General features: G+C 40.4%; 1 protein-coding gene across 2 annotated transcripts in view; it reads left to right on the forward strand.

The window, feature by feature from the left end:
• LOC111867857 (cholinesterase) overlaps window positions 1-18,166 on the forward strand; it is a 58,107-nt gene that overhangs the window by 27,626 nt on the left and 12,315 nt on the right. For both annotated transcript variants that reach the window (XM_023858057.2, XM_023858058.2), the window contains exons 4-9: window positions 1,266-1,419; window positions 3,630-3,841; window positions 8,092-8,262; window positions 13,465-13,666; window positions 15,736-15,923; window positions 17,026-17,212. In XM_023858057.2, the coding sequence (XP_023713825.1) occupies window positions 1,266-1,419; window positions 3,630-3,841; window positions 8,092-8,262; window positions 13,465-13,666; window positions 15,736-15,923; window positions 17,026-17,212 (1,114 nt within the window). The remainder of the gene's footprint in view (window positions 1-1,265; window positions 1,420-3,629; window positions 3,842-8,091; window positions 8,263-13,464; window positions 13,667-15,735; window positions 15,924-17,025; window positions 17,213-18,166) is intronic.

Below are 18,166 nucleotides of genomic sequence, written 5' to 3' on the forward strand. Positions count from 1 at the left end.
TCAGGTTCCCTTGCATCATTCTTCAGTCCACTGTTGGGTTGTATGTTAATATTACTGTTACATTACACTGTCGTCAGAGTGTGAAGTGTCAGAGTCTAATACTGCCACTGTTTCGGCTATGTTGTAACTTGGATGGCCAGAGCATTGCTAGGTAATGGACCAGTAAACACACACGATACACACTCGTGACAATGGAATGATGAGGTTATGCAACCTGCTTGTAGGCAGCTTCTCGGTAAACAGACTTCCATGCAGGCGCAATGCCATCACACTGCCATAGTACTAGCTATCATGTGACTTGTTTTCTGTGTTGTCTGTGCAACACCTGTATAATGACTATCTGTTTAAGGTTAAGTCAGTCCTCCGTTTGGAGGCATGGTCGAATACATCCACTGTGACCCTGCAAGTCATAGGAGACGACAAAAAGGGAAGTCTCAAATCTGAGACAGTAAAATATGGTCGTGAGTCCCAAGGGACTCGGACCTGAGAGAGGCTGTACTGGCAAGGGCCAGCAACATATACAAAAGACAGACCCATCCTCTAATCAGAGAAGGTACCCCACAGAAACAAGACTGTGACTGTCAGAAAATAAATATCTGGTTATGAGCCCCAAATGGGGTTCGACACCAAGACTTACTTACTGACTGACTGTCAGTCACAGTGTGAATTTGACTTTGACTTTGGTTAAGTCAGTGTGGGAAGTCCAGGAGAGCTCAAGGCAATTGAGATACTAGTGCATAGTGCTTACAAGAGAAGTGAATAGAAGACATGACATGTGAGTTATAATTACAGTAATCTTGAAAGTGTTACAGTTATTTGTAGTTACAACTAGTGAAGATCCAGTAAACCGATTCACCAATCCAAACCCGCGTCTTAGTCACTGTGACATGTGACAGTATCTTTCGAATGCAGCGGTAGATCTAACTTTCTACAGACAATCTCTTTTTACTGCTTGGCTTATGATCTATCCTAGTATCCATCAGTCACAAAGGTGACACAACAAACACTGAAAAAGCTGAAAACTTGGAGCTGCCGGTCCCAGACAGATGTCAGAAGCTTTCAGACCATATTGAAGCAAAGATTTGTTGTATATTTGTACTCTACAGGACATGGAAAATGGAAAATGAATATGTAAAATCATACTGCATGTAGCACTCCTGACTTTGAATGCACTGTATGTTTGTATTTATCAAAAGGTTAAACTACAGCCCATGTGTTTAAGTTCCCTGAATTGACATTTCAAGTATACCTTGTTTCTGTCTCAGACTCACTCAGGACTTGCCCAGAAGTATCCTGTAATGTTCTACATTCATGGAGGTGAATTCATGAGAGGTGCATCCAACCAGTTCCCTGGTCATGTAATGGCAGCCTTTTATGAAGTTGTAGTGGTTACAATCAACTACAGGCTTGGGGCACTTGGTAAGTTCAAATTAGATTTATATAAGATTTGTGGTTTTCTTGATAGTGAATATCTTGGGTGAGTACCAGCATTGTGGAGGAACTTACTGCCACCATCTGCAGAGTAGGTACGCACCTACCAGACTTCATGGCATCATAACCCAAGAGACTCAGTCACTTAAGGAGCTGAGCCCTCCTTGAGAAGCTGCCAATTGTGCAGCCACTCAAGAACTTCCCAGCATTTTATGGAACACAAAGGTTCATTACCATGTTCACAAATGCACTCCACTGGTCCCTGTCCTCAACCAGATCAGTCCAATCCATATAATCCCATCCTATCTCTCTAAGATCCATTTTAATACTATCCACCCACCTATGTCTTGGTCTTCCTAGTGGTCTCTTTCCTTCTGCTTTTCCCACCAATATCCTATACATATTCCTGTTCTCCCCCATGCATGCTACATACCCTGCCCAACTCATCCTCCTTGACTTGATCATTCTAATTATACTAGGTGAAGAGTACAGGTTATGAAGCTCCTCATTATGTAGTTTTCTCCAACCTCCCATCATTTCGTCTCTCTTCAGTCCAAATATTCTCCTCAACACCCTGTTCTCAAACACCCTCAGTCTGTGGTCCTCCCTTAATGTCAGAGACCAAGTTACACACCCCCACAGAACCACAGGCAAAATTATAGCAACCTATCCTTATGTCATAATTTTTCTCAGCATTCCAGTGACGAGACAGCAGCATACACTAATTTTTTCTCTGTGTTCATGTCTAGACCAACCTCCTTATTTGCATCAGTAAAAAGTTCATGTGTTTTTCTTCATGGTATCTATACTGTCACCCAATAGATTTACATCATTAGCATAGACCAGCAGCTGATGTGTCCCATTTAATTTCAGTCCCACCTGGTTTTCCTGGACCTTCCTAATGGCATATTCTAAAGCAAGTTGAAAAGCAGTGGTGATAAAGCATCTCCTTCTTTTAGACAATTCTGGATAGAGAAATTAGCAGACAAATGTTTACCTATATTGGCTTTACTATACATTTCATTTAAACACATTTTAATCAGCCTAACTAGTTCCATGCCGGTCACGGTAGCCGGGCGGTCTAAGACGTGCACTGTCTTCGCTCGCTCTGAAGCCGGGATTGTGGGTTCGAATCCCACTCAGGGCATGGATGTTTGTGTGCGTTTTTCTGTGTTTGTGTACAGGTAGAGGCCTTGCTACGAGCTGATCACCTGCCCAAGGAGGCCTACCGAATGTCTAAGATCTAGAAAAACCGAAGTGAACGGAGAAGTTCATGGAGGTAGGCCTAGGCCCACTGGGGCTGTAGTGCCAAGGGAAAAAAAAACTAGTTCCATGGGTACCCCAAACTCTATGAGAATATTGTACAATGCTTCCCTCCTAACTGGTAGGCTTTCTTGAAGTCTACGAATAGCTGATGTACTGCCTAATTGTACTCAATGGCAATATCATAATTATGAGAATATTAATTACTTCTTATTTGATTAATAATATCTTGTAAATATTGAAGAATGATAGAGATTAAGGGTTATTCCAGCGTTTACATATGCAATTTACAGAAATACCGAAAACCCCAGTCCAGATGACTGGTTCCTGAGTGTCAGATGTTAGAAAACTCAGATAATAGATGGCTAATTTGGGATATATTAAATTTGATTGAAGATAAGTACCACTCACAGAAGACCTGTGCAAAGTCTGCACATGAGAGGCTTCACCAGCACAGTCACTCTTGGTTTTTGGTCCTGCAGGGCCCATGGCCATATTTTTCTGCGTTACAACTCTGGCTAAGTCATGTGTGACTGACTGAGAAGCTAGCCTCATGCTCAAGCTATTTAACTTCATTTTTATTCTTAGGGTGGGCCCTTGTTACTTAGGCTGTAAATGACCCATTATGCCAGGCCCAGATGGTAAATGAGAGAAATTAAGCATTTGGTGGAATGAGAACTGGTAGGGGAATCCAAAGTACTTGGAAATCCTTCCCTGGTGCCACTTTTTCCATTTGAAATTTCTTCTGAATTGATATAGGATTGAACCTCAGTTCCTGCAGTGGAGAGCTGTCAATTCACCACTTGAGTTTTGGCAAGGCCATCTTAACCTCATGAAAAGAGACCCCATGTACCAGTTGGATAGGTCAAGTGGGTACTTTCATAATGTTAGAAATCCATTGCTATATCGGCAATACATTTAATGTACCTTTACAGGATTTCTGAGTACAGGAGATGCTGATTCACCTGGCAATTATGGTATACTGGACCAGGCAATGGCTCTGCAGTGGGTGTATGACAATATTGATGCGTTTAATGGAGACCGGGACAAGATCACCCTGTTCGGACCTGATGCGGGTGCTGCATCTGCTGGACTGCTGATGGTTGCTCCACGTTCAAGGGACTATGTTAGCAAGGTCATTGCTCAGGTGAGATATGGAGCAGAATTATTTGCTTACCAGAAAGTGTGGTTTGTGGTAGCTTTCGTGAGACAGAAGCAAATGCTGTGACAATGATGCAGATAGACAGGAACTCTTTCGTGACTCTTCAGTTACTGTTGGAATAATTGGAGTGAGTGCAGTGTGTGTGAGAGGCTTTGAAATGGTGAAATAGGCTGCTTTGAGCAGTGGGCTAACATAGTAACATTTTGCCAGGAATTGGGATAACTGGCAGCAGAAATGCTGCAGATACTCTGATGGTGTATAGCAAATGTACACTGTTCTGATCCAGTGTATCTGAGTGGCATCCCAGATTAAAGGAGAGTTGTGAACTCTCAGAAGAGAACTTATGCTACAAGGACATCAAGACGCAGGTGCAGTAGGTTGTGTGTTCTGACTTTCAGATGGTAGAGATGATTACAGAGAAATAATTTTTGCCAGTACTTCCCACACTGTCCTTATAGCATTGCACATGCCTACATACTGTACCAAGAACATTGATGCAGGAACAGTATGATAATTGGGTGAGTTCATCCATGCAGCAGATAATGGTGTATACGTTCTCCAAACGACTATCACAGGTGATAAAATCTGGTGCTTTTTATATAATCTGAGAAGTAAACAATAATACAATGACACGTGTAGAAGTTGCCATTATCATTGAAAATCGTGAAGTCCCAGAAGGATCACCTGAAAAGGAGAGTAATGGAAGTTTCTTTTAGGACTGGCATGGTATTGTGCACTGCGTGTTTATTCCTGATAGTTCCAACTCAGGAGGGTGAGGGACAAAGAAATAATCACCTGTCTACAGTAAGCAGTTCACCTGAAACATATTGAATATGGCCAGCAAAAGAATGGGTGCTTCTGCATGTCAGATCCTGAGCACACAGGTCATGATTTGTGCAATGACTCAACAGGCATGATACTGTGATACTTCTCCACCCACTCCCTATCTTGCACTTTGTGAGTTCTGTGTCTTTCTATTTATGAAATACTGACTTGAAGGCTCTCACTTCAGTATAGGTTGAAGGAGATGTGAAGATAGTATTACACGGCAGCTTCCTGAAGTGTTTCAAGCAACTGTATAACATTGTTAGAAGTGTTTAATTGATGAAGGATGATATTCTGGAGAAATCTGGGCCTGAAGTGTTCTTGGTCCTGGGCTCCTATCTCATAATATTTTGACATTAGTACATAATTTTCTCAGTTATTCATGTAGATAAATACTTGCTCAGAGCAAGAGGTCAAGTTTTACATTCATTGAAAACTGCGGTTAGAATTATAGAATGTGTGTGTATTTCAGTCTGCAAGACCTAGTGGTGTAGGCATAATGCACTTCCTCAGAGGTTACCATCTAAAGAGACAGAAAAATCATACAAATTAAAGTGAAGTTAACTTCATGATTGAGTTTTGTACATACAAGGGTCACTCCAAAAGTAATGCACAACATTTTTTTAAAAATTCAGTTTTTATTCTAGACCTTCAGTTCTTATACAGTATGTTGATACATCCTGTAGGAACAAAATATCAGTTCTCCACATAATCTCTATCCCTTTCAACTGCCTTATGCCACCTTGGAACTAGGGCCTATGTGCCAACGTGGTAAAACTCTGGACCAGCGCATCTGAGCCACCGTTTAGTGGCTGTAATGACAGCATCATCATCTTCAAATCTTCTTCCGTGAAGGGATTCCTTCAGTTTATCAAAGAGATGGCAGTCAGAGGGTGCCACATCAGGACAAAAGGAGGGTGTGGCAATGTTGTCTATCCAAGTGTTGTGATCTCGTCATTGGTTTTCTGACTGACGTGTGGTCGGGCGTTGTTGCGCAACAACAAAACATCCTGTTTGTGCCGATGCAGTTGAACTTGAAGTTTCTTTAGGGTTGCCACATAAGTAAGTAAAAGTAAAGTCAGTAAAGGTATCCCACTAACTGGCCGTGGAGGCCCATAGGGTTGTGAGATGTTGAGGTTCCCACATTTTCTAGACAGTCGGCTCATAGATGGCGGCAAGGTTGTCAGCCCTACGCGCCGGCCACCCTTTACCCCCAAGAATATTCCTGGGTACTCATTTCTGTTAGAGGCTGAGTTGACCCCAGGGCCATAGTGCGGCTGGAAGGATTAGGTAATTTGAAAAAATTCAAGGACCTCATCAGGACTTGAACCCACGACCTTGTGGCTTGTAGCATAGTGCCTCAACCAACTATGCTACTGCGTGCCCCACAGGTTGCCGCATATGCATCAGAATTAATGGTCGTGCCTTGTGGCATGATGTCCACAAGCAAAAGCTCTTCTGAATCAAAAAAGACTGTAGCCATAACTTTTCCTGCTGAAGGTGCAGATTTGAATTTCTTTTTCTTGGACGAGTTCGCATGGTGCCATTCCATCGAATGCCATTTTGTTTCTGGTTCAAAATGGTGCAGCCATATTTCATCTCCCGTCACAATTCTCACAAGAAAGTCATCTCCACCATTCTCATACTATGCCAAGAGTTCACGGCACACAGTTTTTTTGGGTTTCTTTTTGGGCATCTGTCAGCATCCTCGGAACCCACCTTGCACAAACCTTTTTCAACCCCATCTGTTTCAATATTCTGCATACACTTGCTTCTGCAATTCCCAGTTGGACTGACATTTCTTTCATAGTCGCACGTCTGTCCTCCAAAATCATATGGTTAACACACTGCACATTGTCAGGTGTTCGTGCAGTGTGCAGTCTACCGGTGCGAGGAGAATCCTGAATATTGGTGTGCCCATTTTCACCAGATAATCTGCGTGCCCACCAACTAACTGTACTGCGATTGACAGCATCATCTCCATACACATTTTTCAATATCTTGTGAATGTTTACCACTGTCTCATTCTCACACCACAAGAACTTTTTAACAGCGCATTGTTTTTGACAAACATCAAGCGCAGCAGCCATTTTGAAGGAGTGCTATGACAGCGCTACGCGTGAGAATGGTTTGAATTAAATTTAAATACAAGCAAGAAGGATCCTTCTATGCACCCTACAAATAGCAAAAGTATAGATTAAAAACTGAATTTTTTAAAAAATGTTGTGCATTACTTTTAGTGTGACCTACATATTTTCTATTGGCCAAGATGTGCAATGCCTAGAGTTCTCAGACATTCTCAAACATTTACCCTGTTACCACATTTGTTCCTGATTTTCAGCATACCAGAAAATGTTAATACAAGATTTGTAGGGATGAAGAGCTCTTGTCTTCTGGCATGTAATGCTGTGTAGTCTGGTGAAAGTCATTCACCTCATTACATGGCAGTACATCCCATGGCCTGACTTTCAGTGGACTGTATGGCATTAACAGAACTCATAATAAACACTGCTCAAATCAGCATTTGTAGACATGTTTATAATATACTGCCATAGAAATTGTACATGCCTAACTATTATACTTCTTTTGGCTTATTTTGGACTTCATCCATCGTCTAGTATGTAAAAGACAAAAGACCACGACGTTTTGGAGACTGGATCTGTCTACGTCACTGGAATGGATGAAGTCCAAAAGAAGTACAGTATACACCATCGTCAGAATCCTTTCAAGTCTATCTAGTTAGTTAGTTATTGGAGAGGGTGGGTTTCCCCATGCACTTAGACCTATATTGGTCCATTGTACTTCCCTCTATGATTTCTACCAGTCTCTATATCCTACCGGTACTGGTGCATACCATCAGTCCCACCCAGCCAGCGAGACCGGCTCTATTAGCTGAGAGGTATCTATAATGCTTTCCCCATCTACCAGAGGTATTAGAGACTGCTGTTGGGTGGGAAACGTCCATAAATTTGGCTCAGTGACCTCCTTTGGAGATATGAGGTTCTTTTATGTGCCGTAAAGCTATGACACAGGACCCACGGCTTAAAGTCCCTCCCGGAGGACTTGTTCCCTGAATTTTTCCGCCCTTAAAAATTCGACGACCTCCGCCGCGTATTTGAACCCGGGTACTACGAGTCATGAGGTGGGAACGTTACCTCTAGACTATGGAGGCCGCTAAGTCTATCTAACTATTATGTTTCATGTATTATTGTTATTCCAAAATCTGTCATGAAATAGTATGATTTCAGCATGCTAATGTTTTTGTCTCTTCAGAAGTTTATGCAGCTGCCATGTTATTGCTCCTGTTGGGAATTAAGAAGAAAATAGGCTAGAAACTGTGAACATTAAATTCAAGAAATTTTCAGTAACTTTCAGTATGAAATCAAATAGCATTTTTATTCTTATTACAGAGTGGCTCTGCAGTGGCTGACTGGGCTCTTATAGTGGACCGATACCGGGCACAGAACACAAGTCGTGTGTTTGCCCAACACCTAGGCTGCAGTTTCGATTCATCATGGAAACTTGTCAATTGTCTGAAGCAAGGACGGAGCTTTGTCGAAATTGCCAATGCTGAGTTCCAGGTATTTCTTTAGAGTGTAATTCAAGTAATAAGAGTCAGCATTATGTAATCTAGAAGACATCCTAGAATGTCTGTGAGACAGTTTTTTTTAGGGATGATTCAATGAAGATTTCTGAGATCATCAGCTATCCTGAATTTTAAATGGTGATTAATGGTGTACCCTTTCTCTTTGACAGCAAAATTTAGGCACTGAAACAAAATTAGAGAATTCACTGAGCTGCAGAGTTGAAATTTTTAAGACATATAACAGAATGCAGTATGCTCATTCTCATAAACAAACTAACAAATTTACAGGATCTGAGAATGGAATAACTTACACAGAAGAAAACCGATTTTAATATTTTTATTGAATGGAATATTATAGATTCTCAAAACAAAATATGAAGTACCATCCAGTGGGGACATCCACTTGAAAGGTTACTAGACCGTGTGAATGCTTTAGTTGGCATGCTGGTATTATGATGCTTGAAAAATTATGTGAAGGCCAAACTAAAGTCTCATTTATTATTACCCCAACATATTAAAAAAGGAAAGCACATCTTTTATTGTACCCTTTTGCTTCCAGATTATAATGTTTACATATTCATATAACTGTTTTCATTGTGTAATTGGGGACATTTGTTAGATGAAAATAAAATATTGTCATATGATAGTGACTACACACAGATTTGGGATTGATAATCGTTTTTGTTGAACTCGTAACTACAAGTAACTATAACAATCTTACTAATTTACGCTCTCTAAATCACTATAACTACAATGCACATAAGGTTTTCTGTTAATTCACTAGTCATTGCAATGTAGCAGCTGCTAACAATGCCATTCTATGCTGGTAACTGTGGACTCAAACCTCCAACTAACTGTCAGTTCAGTTGCTTGTCAAGCCTCATGACCAGATATTTATTATTGTTTGACAGTTATGGTCTTCTTTTTGTGGGGCACCCTCTCTGATGAGAGGATGTGTCTGTCTTTTGTATATGCTGCTGACCCTTGCCAGAGCAGTCTTTCTTGGCTCCGAGGCCATTGGGACCTGTGACCATATTTTGCTGTCTCAGATTTGAGACTTCCCTTTCAGTCGCTTCCTAGGCTTGCAGAGTCATGGTGGAGGTATCTGACTCCACCTCCACATGGGTCCACATGCTTGTCCAGTTTGTCCTTGTTATGTAACCTGGGCACATACTGCATAGAAAACACTAAATCCTCTATTGTTGAGTTAGTATCTGTTGATCTGTTGCCATGGAAATGTGTTGCACCGCCTGTCCTTCCTGTTTCCTTATAGCTTATACCTCTCACACTGACGTCCAAGACAGGAGTGGCACAACGTCATGGGCTCTCATGTTATGCTCCCTAGATAGAGTAGGGACTCCAAGTTAACAGCAAGGGAGACTCTCCCAATCGACAAGACTCAGTTCTTCAACAATAACAATTTAATAACAGAGAACACAATATAAACTAAATACAACAATTACAACTTTACCGAAGCACGTAGGTCCAAACATACAACTTTGACCAAGTCTGTCCATTACATTTACGGCTTGCCTATCTGCGGCATCTGACTAAACTTAATTGCCCATGCTCACTGCTCTAGTAACTCTGCTTACAATCACACTACCTCAGCACGCACAAAATAAACCTTGACTATTATTAATATTCCACAGGCGATTCCTCAAAGGGGAAATCTAAGGCCCCGTCACTGCCACACAATGAACCTACTGGCCAGCAGATGTGACCAAACCCCTGACGTGCGTTGCCAGCACACACACAAAACGAGACATAATTTAGAATAGCCTAGCCGAAACAGAATTTGACAATTACCCTAGCTGGCAGTGTACGTCTGCTTCGCTGTGGATCCAAACAGCGAGTGTTTAAACACTAGCTGGCCTCTTCCAAGCATTTCAGGGGGGGGGGGCAGAATCCCTTGGTGCACTGCGCACATGGGGAGAAGGGGTAGGGCCAAGGGCGATTAACATGGCTGGAAGGCATGATGTTATTACAAGAGCCTTCAACATGGCTCAGTGCTTACCACACTCTTGCCTAGCAATGGCCACTTATATTTGTTCCACTGTTCTGGCTTTCAGCCGTCATGTTGTATTATTTTTTTGTATCACATAATTATTTAAGTGGCAATGAATCCCAATGATTGGTAATGATAAAAAAAACATTTGTCTCACTAGCTTTACTGTGAAAGCACAACTAACCAATTCAGACTCCAGAATTCTCAACTCAACGTTTGTTTCACTTAAGAATTTGGAAACCTTCAAGGTTACTCTGAAAACTTTCCAGCCACTGCTTATGAGTTATTGAAGTCACATGGACAGTGTTTTGATTCTCTTCTGAAAACTGAGCTTCCTGTTATTTGTTCACTGGAAGAATTTTTACAAAGTAGTGTTTCAGACCTGCTCAAATATTTTATCGCTTCAAATCTGAGTATGGCATTACCAGAAGTCACAAAATGATCTATCTTCTTATTAACCTTTTCAGCAATCAGTGCATCTATTGAGCAGTCATTGTGTGTTCTGAAGAAAGTTTGTAGTTGTCTGCACAGCACATGGACTCATGAGAGGCTTATTGAGTTATCATTAATTACAGTTGAGAAGAAAATTCTTCAGGACTTAGGAAACCAGTTGAACTTCTCTTACTCTGTGATAGATATTTTCAGTGAAAAATGTCATCACATGGAACTGATGTTCAAGGTGTAATAACAAAATATAATCTATTATACTGTAATAGTGGCTTCTAACTCTATGGATGTAAAGGTGTCCCTCTGGAGAAGGTCTCTGAAGACCGAAACATACAAGGCCATGATTAATTGAAATAAGAGAAAAAATCTTAACCAGTCACACTAGACGGAACTATTTAACTTTTTCATAATATAATCTGTTAGTTTACCTTTCCTTCCTTTCTTATTCTTTAACATTATTAATTTTTAGCTCAGATTTGTGTAGTTGCCTTGTATATATCCAATTCTCAACATTTTTGCAACCTTCCCTGTCCCATGGAATCTTGCCAATGCTTGTGAAAAAGTCCTGCTCTGTTTCCAGCTGGTAGACTGTAGAACAGATTCATACACTTTTATATTGTGGTTGTTAGGGTTATGGCACTGTCCATTGTGGTAGGCAGGTACTAACGTTGCATACAAAAATACTGCCTCCATATTCAGGGTAGAAGTGAGAAAAGCCAGGAAAGTGTTTATTTTTAATTGCTAGTGGGGTGGTACTAAGTCCCTTGTACTGCAGCCACTTCTGGCCTATTGTACCAGCCCCAGATGATAGGTAAGGGTGATTGTGGGGCAATTGGTGGAATGAAGATTGGCAGGGGAAACCGAAGTACTCAGAGAAAACCTGCCCCAGAGCCACTTTGTCCACCACAAATCCCACTTGACCAGACCTGGGCTCGAACCTGGGTCGCCGCGGTGGGAAGCCAGCGACTAACCGCTTCAGCTATGGTGTGGCCTCCAGGGAAGTGGTTGGTTATGCTAGAAATATGGGAAGATCAAACAAGACATGGAAGATTGAGTTTCTGGCTCATTTCTGTGACTTGGACTTGGGGTGCCCTAGTAACCATGGTTTGGAAACAGATGCTTTTGTCCTGACCAATATGCACTTTACAAATATAGCAGGCTTAAGCAGTAATGTATCCATCTTGTATTTGGGAGGTCATTGGTTTGAATTTTATCAGGATATTACTATCCTGACTGAGGTTATTTGTTTTCTGCAGTCCCTCAAGCCAGATGTCAGGATAGTCTCATAAATTAGACCACAACTGCATCCTTTCACAGCTTTCTGTAAGTATTCACTAATCATCCTACAAGTCCACACTTTATGGTATGAGCTGCTGACAGTGTCACCTCTCAGACCATAAATATAAATGTGCAAACACCCACCATAAGAAGAACATTCTCTTGTGCGCATGGAAATGCTATGGGACCTGAAACTGTTGAGGGCTACAACAGACATATTTTATATCCAAGCCACAGATTGGCAAACATCTGCTTAATAAGCCACAATGCTATAGCAAAAATAAACTTCCTGGAAGCCTGCAGGAATTAGCATTTGTCACCCAAAGTTATGTCTGTTTCATCCATAACAAAAGCAAGTGTGCGAGAGATATGCTGGCTTATGTGTTATTGTATGTGTTGGGGTTATCACGTTAAACTGAATTTGTGAGGACAGTACCTTGGTGTGAGACAACCACAGGAATCATATGGCAGCCACGTGCAAAAAACAGACACTTGCTTCTTTGTCCTTAATCGAATAAACATATCATAAAAATAAAATTCTTCCAGTGTTGTGATCTGTTGTTTTTCTTTAAGATGCTCTTTATTCTATATTTTACCGTTGATAGGTTCGGAGAAATCTCCATTTTTAGAAGAGGGGTAACAGTTTTAATTAAATGACATCACTAAATTCAGGCTGTGAGCACTGAATGTAAGGATTTAAGTCAGTACCCTGAAGACTAATTACATAAGGAATGCTTTACAACTTACAGCACTGTCTGTATTAAAAGAACTCTTGAAAACTGATTAAACTGAGATGCTGAGATTTATGTTTGTTGTCTAAAAATTCCACATCTATAATGGATGTACTTTATTAAATTCTCCACCTAAGAACAACACTGTACCTTTGAAATGCATAATGGACCATTGAAGAACAATCATTGATGTATTAAGTGATGACAGGCGTATGATATGATATGATATGATATGATATGTGGTATATGAGTTGAAGGGACAGGACAAGAGTGACTATAGATGGGTTTTGGATTGATGACTGGGTTTATTGGGCTGTTTCGTACAGCGTGTGGCACCACTTTACAGTTCACACATACACACACATTAGTCATGTCTTCATTGCCATTGCTAAGTCGCAGTTTCCCACAGCAGATGTTCCCCTTCCTTTGGGTCCTTGAACTGTCCCTGGCCTCAGCTACCAGCTTCTAACAGCAGTGGCTGACAGCAGCTGAACTGTGGCAGTTCTCCAACAAACAACTGCCAAATGGTCCTGCTTATAACATCTTGGCATGGACCATGTATAAAACGTCTCTTTCATTATTGCTATATTTTCTTGTTGCTGTGGAAACGTGCTTGTTTGCAGAGCTGGCTCTTGTGTAGTTGCTTATTTTGAGGTCATTGCCTAGCGATGGGTCTACATGCCACAATATATGATGATGATGATAATGATAAAATTTATTATTGTGATTTCAGCCACAAGTGGGCATTTTCCCTTGGGGTCCAGTTTTAGATGGAAATTTTAGTGTGCCAGGCGATCAGTGGTATGAAGGTTGGCAGGAGAAAGACTGGCATTTTCTGTGGGATACCCCAGAGGAACTCATCTGGCGTGGAAAGTTCAACCGTGGTCTCAGTTACATGAGTGGAGTCACCACACAAGAAGCTGCATTCTTCATATGTGAGTTTAACTTGTAAATGCTAAACTTTATATTTTCTCATAATGTTGGGATAATAATGTGAAATTAATTCACCATAAATTCGAACTACATTTATGCCTCTGTGTATACCTACACACATTTTGGCTGCTTCAATGGCAGTTTCCAACAAGAATTATGTTTGCTATAGTTCAGTGCTGCATCTTGGTTATACACTATTTGTTAGTGTTGGGTGGAGGAAGGTGAACTTGTGTGTCTTCTGCTACCAGTTTAGTTTGCAGGTGGAGCTTCAGTGGTTTTGAAATGCACAATAAACATGAAATAATATTATATTTCAGCATCCTGTTGCATTTATGTATCACGCATTCACTTGTTTCTGTCTCTAATGCCACACAAACTGTTCAGAGCCTCTTATTTTAAAATGTCATTAAAATCACATTTAATTGTTTTGTGCTGCATTAGAGATGGAAATGAGTGAATGAGCGAAACATCAATGCAACAAGATGCTGAAATATAATATTGTGACATATGTGACCATTACTAGGCAACGGCTCAGTAAAAAAAATTCCTGGACTAATGCTTTCAACAGTAGGACATTGTTGCTGCTTATTGGACTAATAAACAGACAGCTATAACAATATGTGACAAGAATGAAAGGTTGTCTATGTTGTCCACGCAAAGACTGCTAGGTAACTGCATGGTAACACACCACTAAACAACAGAGAAGCTGTGTTTTCTGTGCTGCATGGTCCATGCAGCGACTGTGTAAAGGATTGCAGAATTATTAGTGGATCAGATAATTGGAATTGGGAATTCAGAAGTTGCAAAAGAATTGTTATGGAAGACTCAAGAGCTTGGGAATACAACAGAATGCGAGAATGAGAATTGAGTCAGTTGTCAGTAGGAGATGGCCACGGGAAGTTAGTATTTGAAGAAGAATTAGAAGTCAGCCTGTCAACACTTAATGTATGATGAGAAGATTTAGTCACAGTGAGACTGGTTTAATTCTGTCACCAGGATATTGACTAGTGAATACTGGTAATCCTAGTGCGTCTGTAATGGTGAACTGTAAATTGTGAAATCAGTGATAGCTCTGTATTGGTTATAAGTACGGGTTGATTGTATAAGGTGCTAATAAATTCAATCATCCAATCCAAACCTCATCTATAGTCACTAATACATGTGACAATATTACGAATAGTAGTCACGCTAATGGCATATACCACTACATGAATTGTAAGAGGAAACTATTGCACTTGAGAATGAAACTTGTACCAAAGTATAAGCAATTAAACGTGATTTTACTGACATTTTAAAATAAAGTAGAGACTGTGAATTTAAAAAGTTGTTATCAATTTAAAGTGTCATACCCTACATCTGTCAGATTTTGTTACGTCTTCTTAGGTGATCATATGTATCAATGTGGGGTTAGTATCTAGTGTTTCAGAGACTTCATTGTCAGGGGTTGATGTGATACCAGTGAAAAATTACTTTGGCTTTAGGGTCCCAGGCATATACTGTATCCCATGTGAATGGAGCAAAGCAGACAAGTCACCTCATCCAGAGGGGGTGTAATGAACATGTACAACTCATACAGTGATACCATCCAAATAAGCTTGTGATAGCAAAGCACAGCATCGAGGAAGAGCGCCAGATAGACTTCAGGGACACCACAGTACTGGCCAGAGTGACAGGCTGCCTGAACTGCTTAATGAAGGAGGCTGCTGAGATCCAGCTACACTCCACTAACTTCAACAGGGGCATGGGATTCCCTGTAGGCTGTCCACGGTACCCAGAAACTAATATGATAAAACTTGGGAGAGCCATAAGAGAACATTATAAGGAACGGGCAATTGATTGTGAACCTGCTGTTCCTCCATAGGACCAGTGACTGACTCCACCTACTGTTCCCTGAGCAGTATGTGCTGGATCAGCCAGGAGCATGTTGTGGTGTAAGTTCAGCACAACAACAGTTCATGATGGAGATGGTCACAGTGTTCAAGCTAAATCCACATTGACACTACTGATCATACATAAGAAGTTCGTTTGAAGTTTGTCATTAAAATTGTAATTCCTGATCTCTTCTTTCCAGATGAGAATGAAACACTAGCTCCAGATTACACAGTGACTAGAAGTTTTGTTGATGAGAAGATTCGTGAGCTGGTACTGCGCTACAACTACACACTCAATCCAGATGGCATTTACCAGGCCATTAAGTACATGTACACGTACTGGCCCGACCCAGACAATAACTATTATGTTCGAGAAAAATATATAGAAGTGAGTAATCTTGTGAACATATTGTAGAATGCACAGAATTACTTGGTTTTGGACTCTTTTTTCATCATCCAGAATTCTAGGTAATAGAATCCACGACGTTTTGAAAAATGGATCTGTTTCTGTCTTCAGGTGAGGAAGGAAGACACCTACTCAGTTGGGCCCGTCTAGTGATTGAGATTAGCTCTTTCTAAGCAGCCCAACTGAGTAGGTAATTCTGTGTGTCATCCACCATCGTCAGAATCCTTTAGAATCTATATTGTAGAGTGGACCAGTAGTTTGTCATTTTAACAATACACAGCAATAGTTATTTGAAATGGAACCATTACTAGTCCCAGTCTTACAAAAAAATGTCTGAAATTGGAAAGAACAGTCATAAATCACTATGATAGAACCCATCTTCTTTCCAGATGAAGCATGTAAAATTAATGCTTACTGAAGGAGTCATGTATTAGAGGTCTACACTAAAGATTGTACTGTGATTTAAATATGGATTGTTTTAGACCAGTTTACTTTACATGAAACCCATGTTAATTTTCTTAAGACTGATTGCATACAAGAACTCAGTACATAACATAAAATACAGATATCATCAAGATTGACAAATATGATTTAGGACATTTTTTCATGATGGTACTGTGAAACTTCCATATTATGTTCTCAGTTTAATATTGTCACTGATTCAACATTCAGTTTCAGTGATCCTAAGTCAGGTAACTCAGTGTTGCATTGCCCGTATTTAAGATAGTCCTCAGTTCAGTATTCAGATGCACTGGTCCCGGGGAAACCTTGAATGAATGTATAAGGGGTGGGCCTTCTTGGCCCTTGCACCGCGAACTACAGTGCTTGTGTTCAGGGAAACATTAAATAGTGGTCTCATTATGTAGCCCATATGTACAAAATGCAAGGAGATATATCAGAATACCATGCAATGTGGTAACTGTAGTGTGATTAGCTTGAAGTAAGTGAACATCAAACCACTGGGGTATGCAGAATTATAAAGAATATGTCTGGAGCACAACTTTCCAATATTGTTTCTACCTTTTAAACACAGTTGGAATGTTCTATCAAAATACTTAAGTGCTGTATTGATATCTGTTCCCAGATGCTGTCAGATTTTCTGTACCGAGCCCCTAGTGACAAGATGGCAAAGTTGCTGGTTGAACAGAATGTTCGTATTTATTTGTATGTCATGAACACAACAATTGAAGCATTTAAATGGCCTCTTTGGAGGAAAGTCCCACATGACACAGAGCACTATCTCCTGGCTGGTGCTCCCTTCATGGATGTGGGTAAGTGTCAACACAAAAGAACAAAGTTTCTTTTATTCAGATAGTTACAATCATACCAACTTCAAAACTGTTGAAAGAAGGGAATGTATACATCACAAGCCATTCAGTGTCTATAATTGCCAGTATGCAGGACTGGAAGGGGGCCAGATCTCTTACATTTGAACTGCTTATGTTCAAAGCCATAGCAAGGGCACTGGAATCAGTTCCAAGGCACCAGATGCAATTGGTAGAAGGGGCACAATTATGATTTTCAGAAGTCAGTGTTTATGCTAACTTCACAGTGAATAACAGTGTATCAGCAACTTCCTAACATAATATGCTGTGTATAATGAGACAAATATTACAAACTGCCTCTCATTGTGGCCATTTCAGATTACTTCATAATATATATGAGACAAACTCCATCTTAAGTGCAATAATTTAATTGTAGTTCTTTCTTCTTTCCCTCCTCCACACTACATGTTTCGGCCCTAAATGGCCATCATCAGGTGTGTATTCTTATGTAGCTGCTACACTGCCCGCAGTTTAAAATTTAAAATCACCAGTCTTTCTAATTGTATGTATAAAATCTTTGTTAACCTACACGCGTGAATTTGATTTCTAAAATTGGCACTTTTTTAAAACTTTAATTCAAGTTAAAATGTCTATAAAATTTCTGTTCTTTTTCTTTTTCCAAATTTTTTAAAAATTAAAATTTTCTCAGGGTACACGCCCTATGTCTATAGTGCTGCAGCGGCCACTTCTTGTTTTATCGCTGTTCAGGTATTGTTCTGTGTAGGCTCTCTCTGTGTGTGTCGCTGCTTATCTTTAATACGTGTAATAAACATGTAGTGTGGAGGAGGGAAAGAAGAAAGAACTACAATTAAATTAACAATCAAGTTCCTTCCGTCAAATGTGACACTTTTTTAAGTTTTCCACCTCGTCAGCACCTGCCTTACATGTTTCGGCTCACCA

Source organism: Cryptotermes secundus, unplaced genomic scaffold, assembly GCF_002891405.2.
Source record: "Cryptotermes secundus unplaced genomic scaffold, Csec_1.0 scaffold2579, whole genome shotgun sequence".
NCBI classification, from domain to species: domain Eukaryota; kingdom Metazoa; phylum Arthropoda; class Insecta; order Blattodea; family Kalotermitidae; genus Cryptotermes; species Cryptotermes secundus.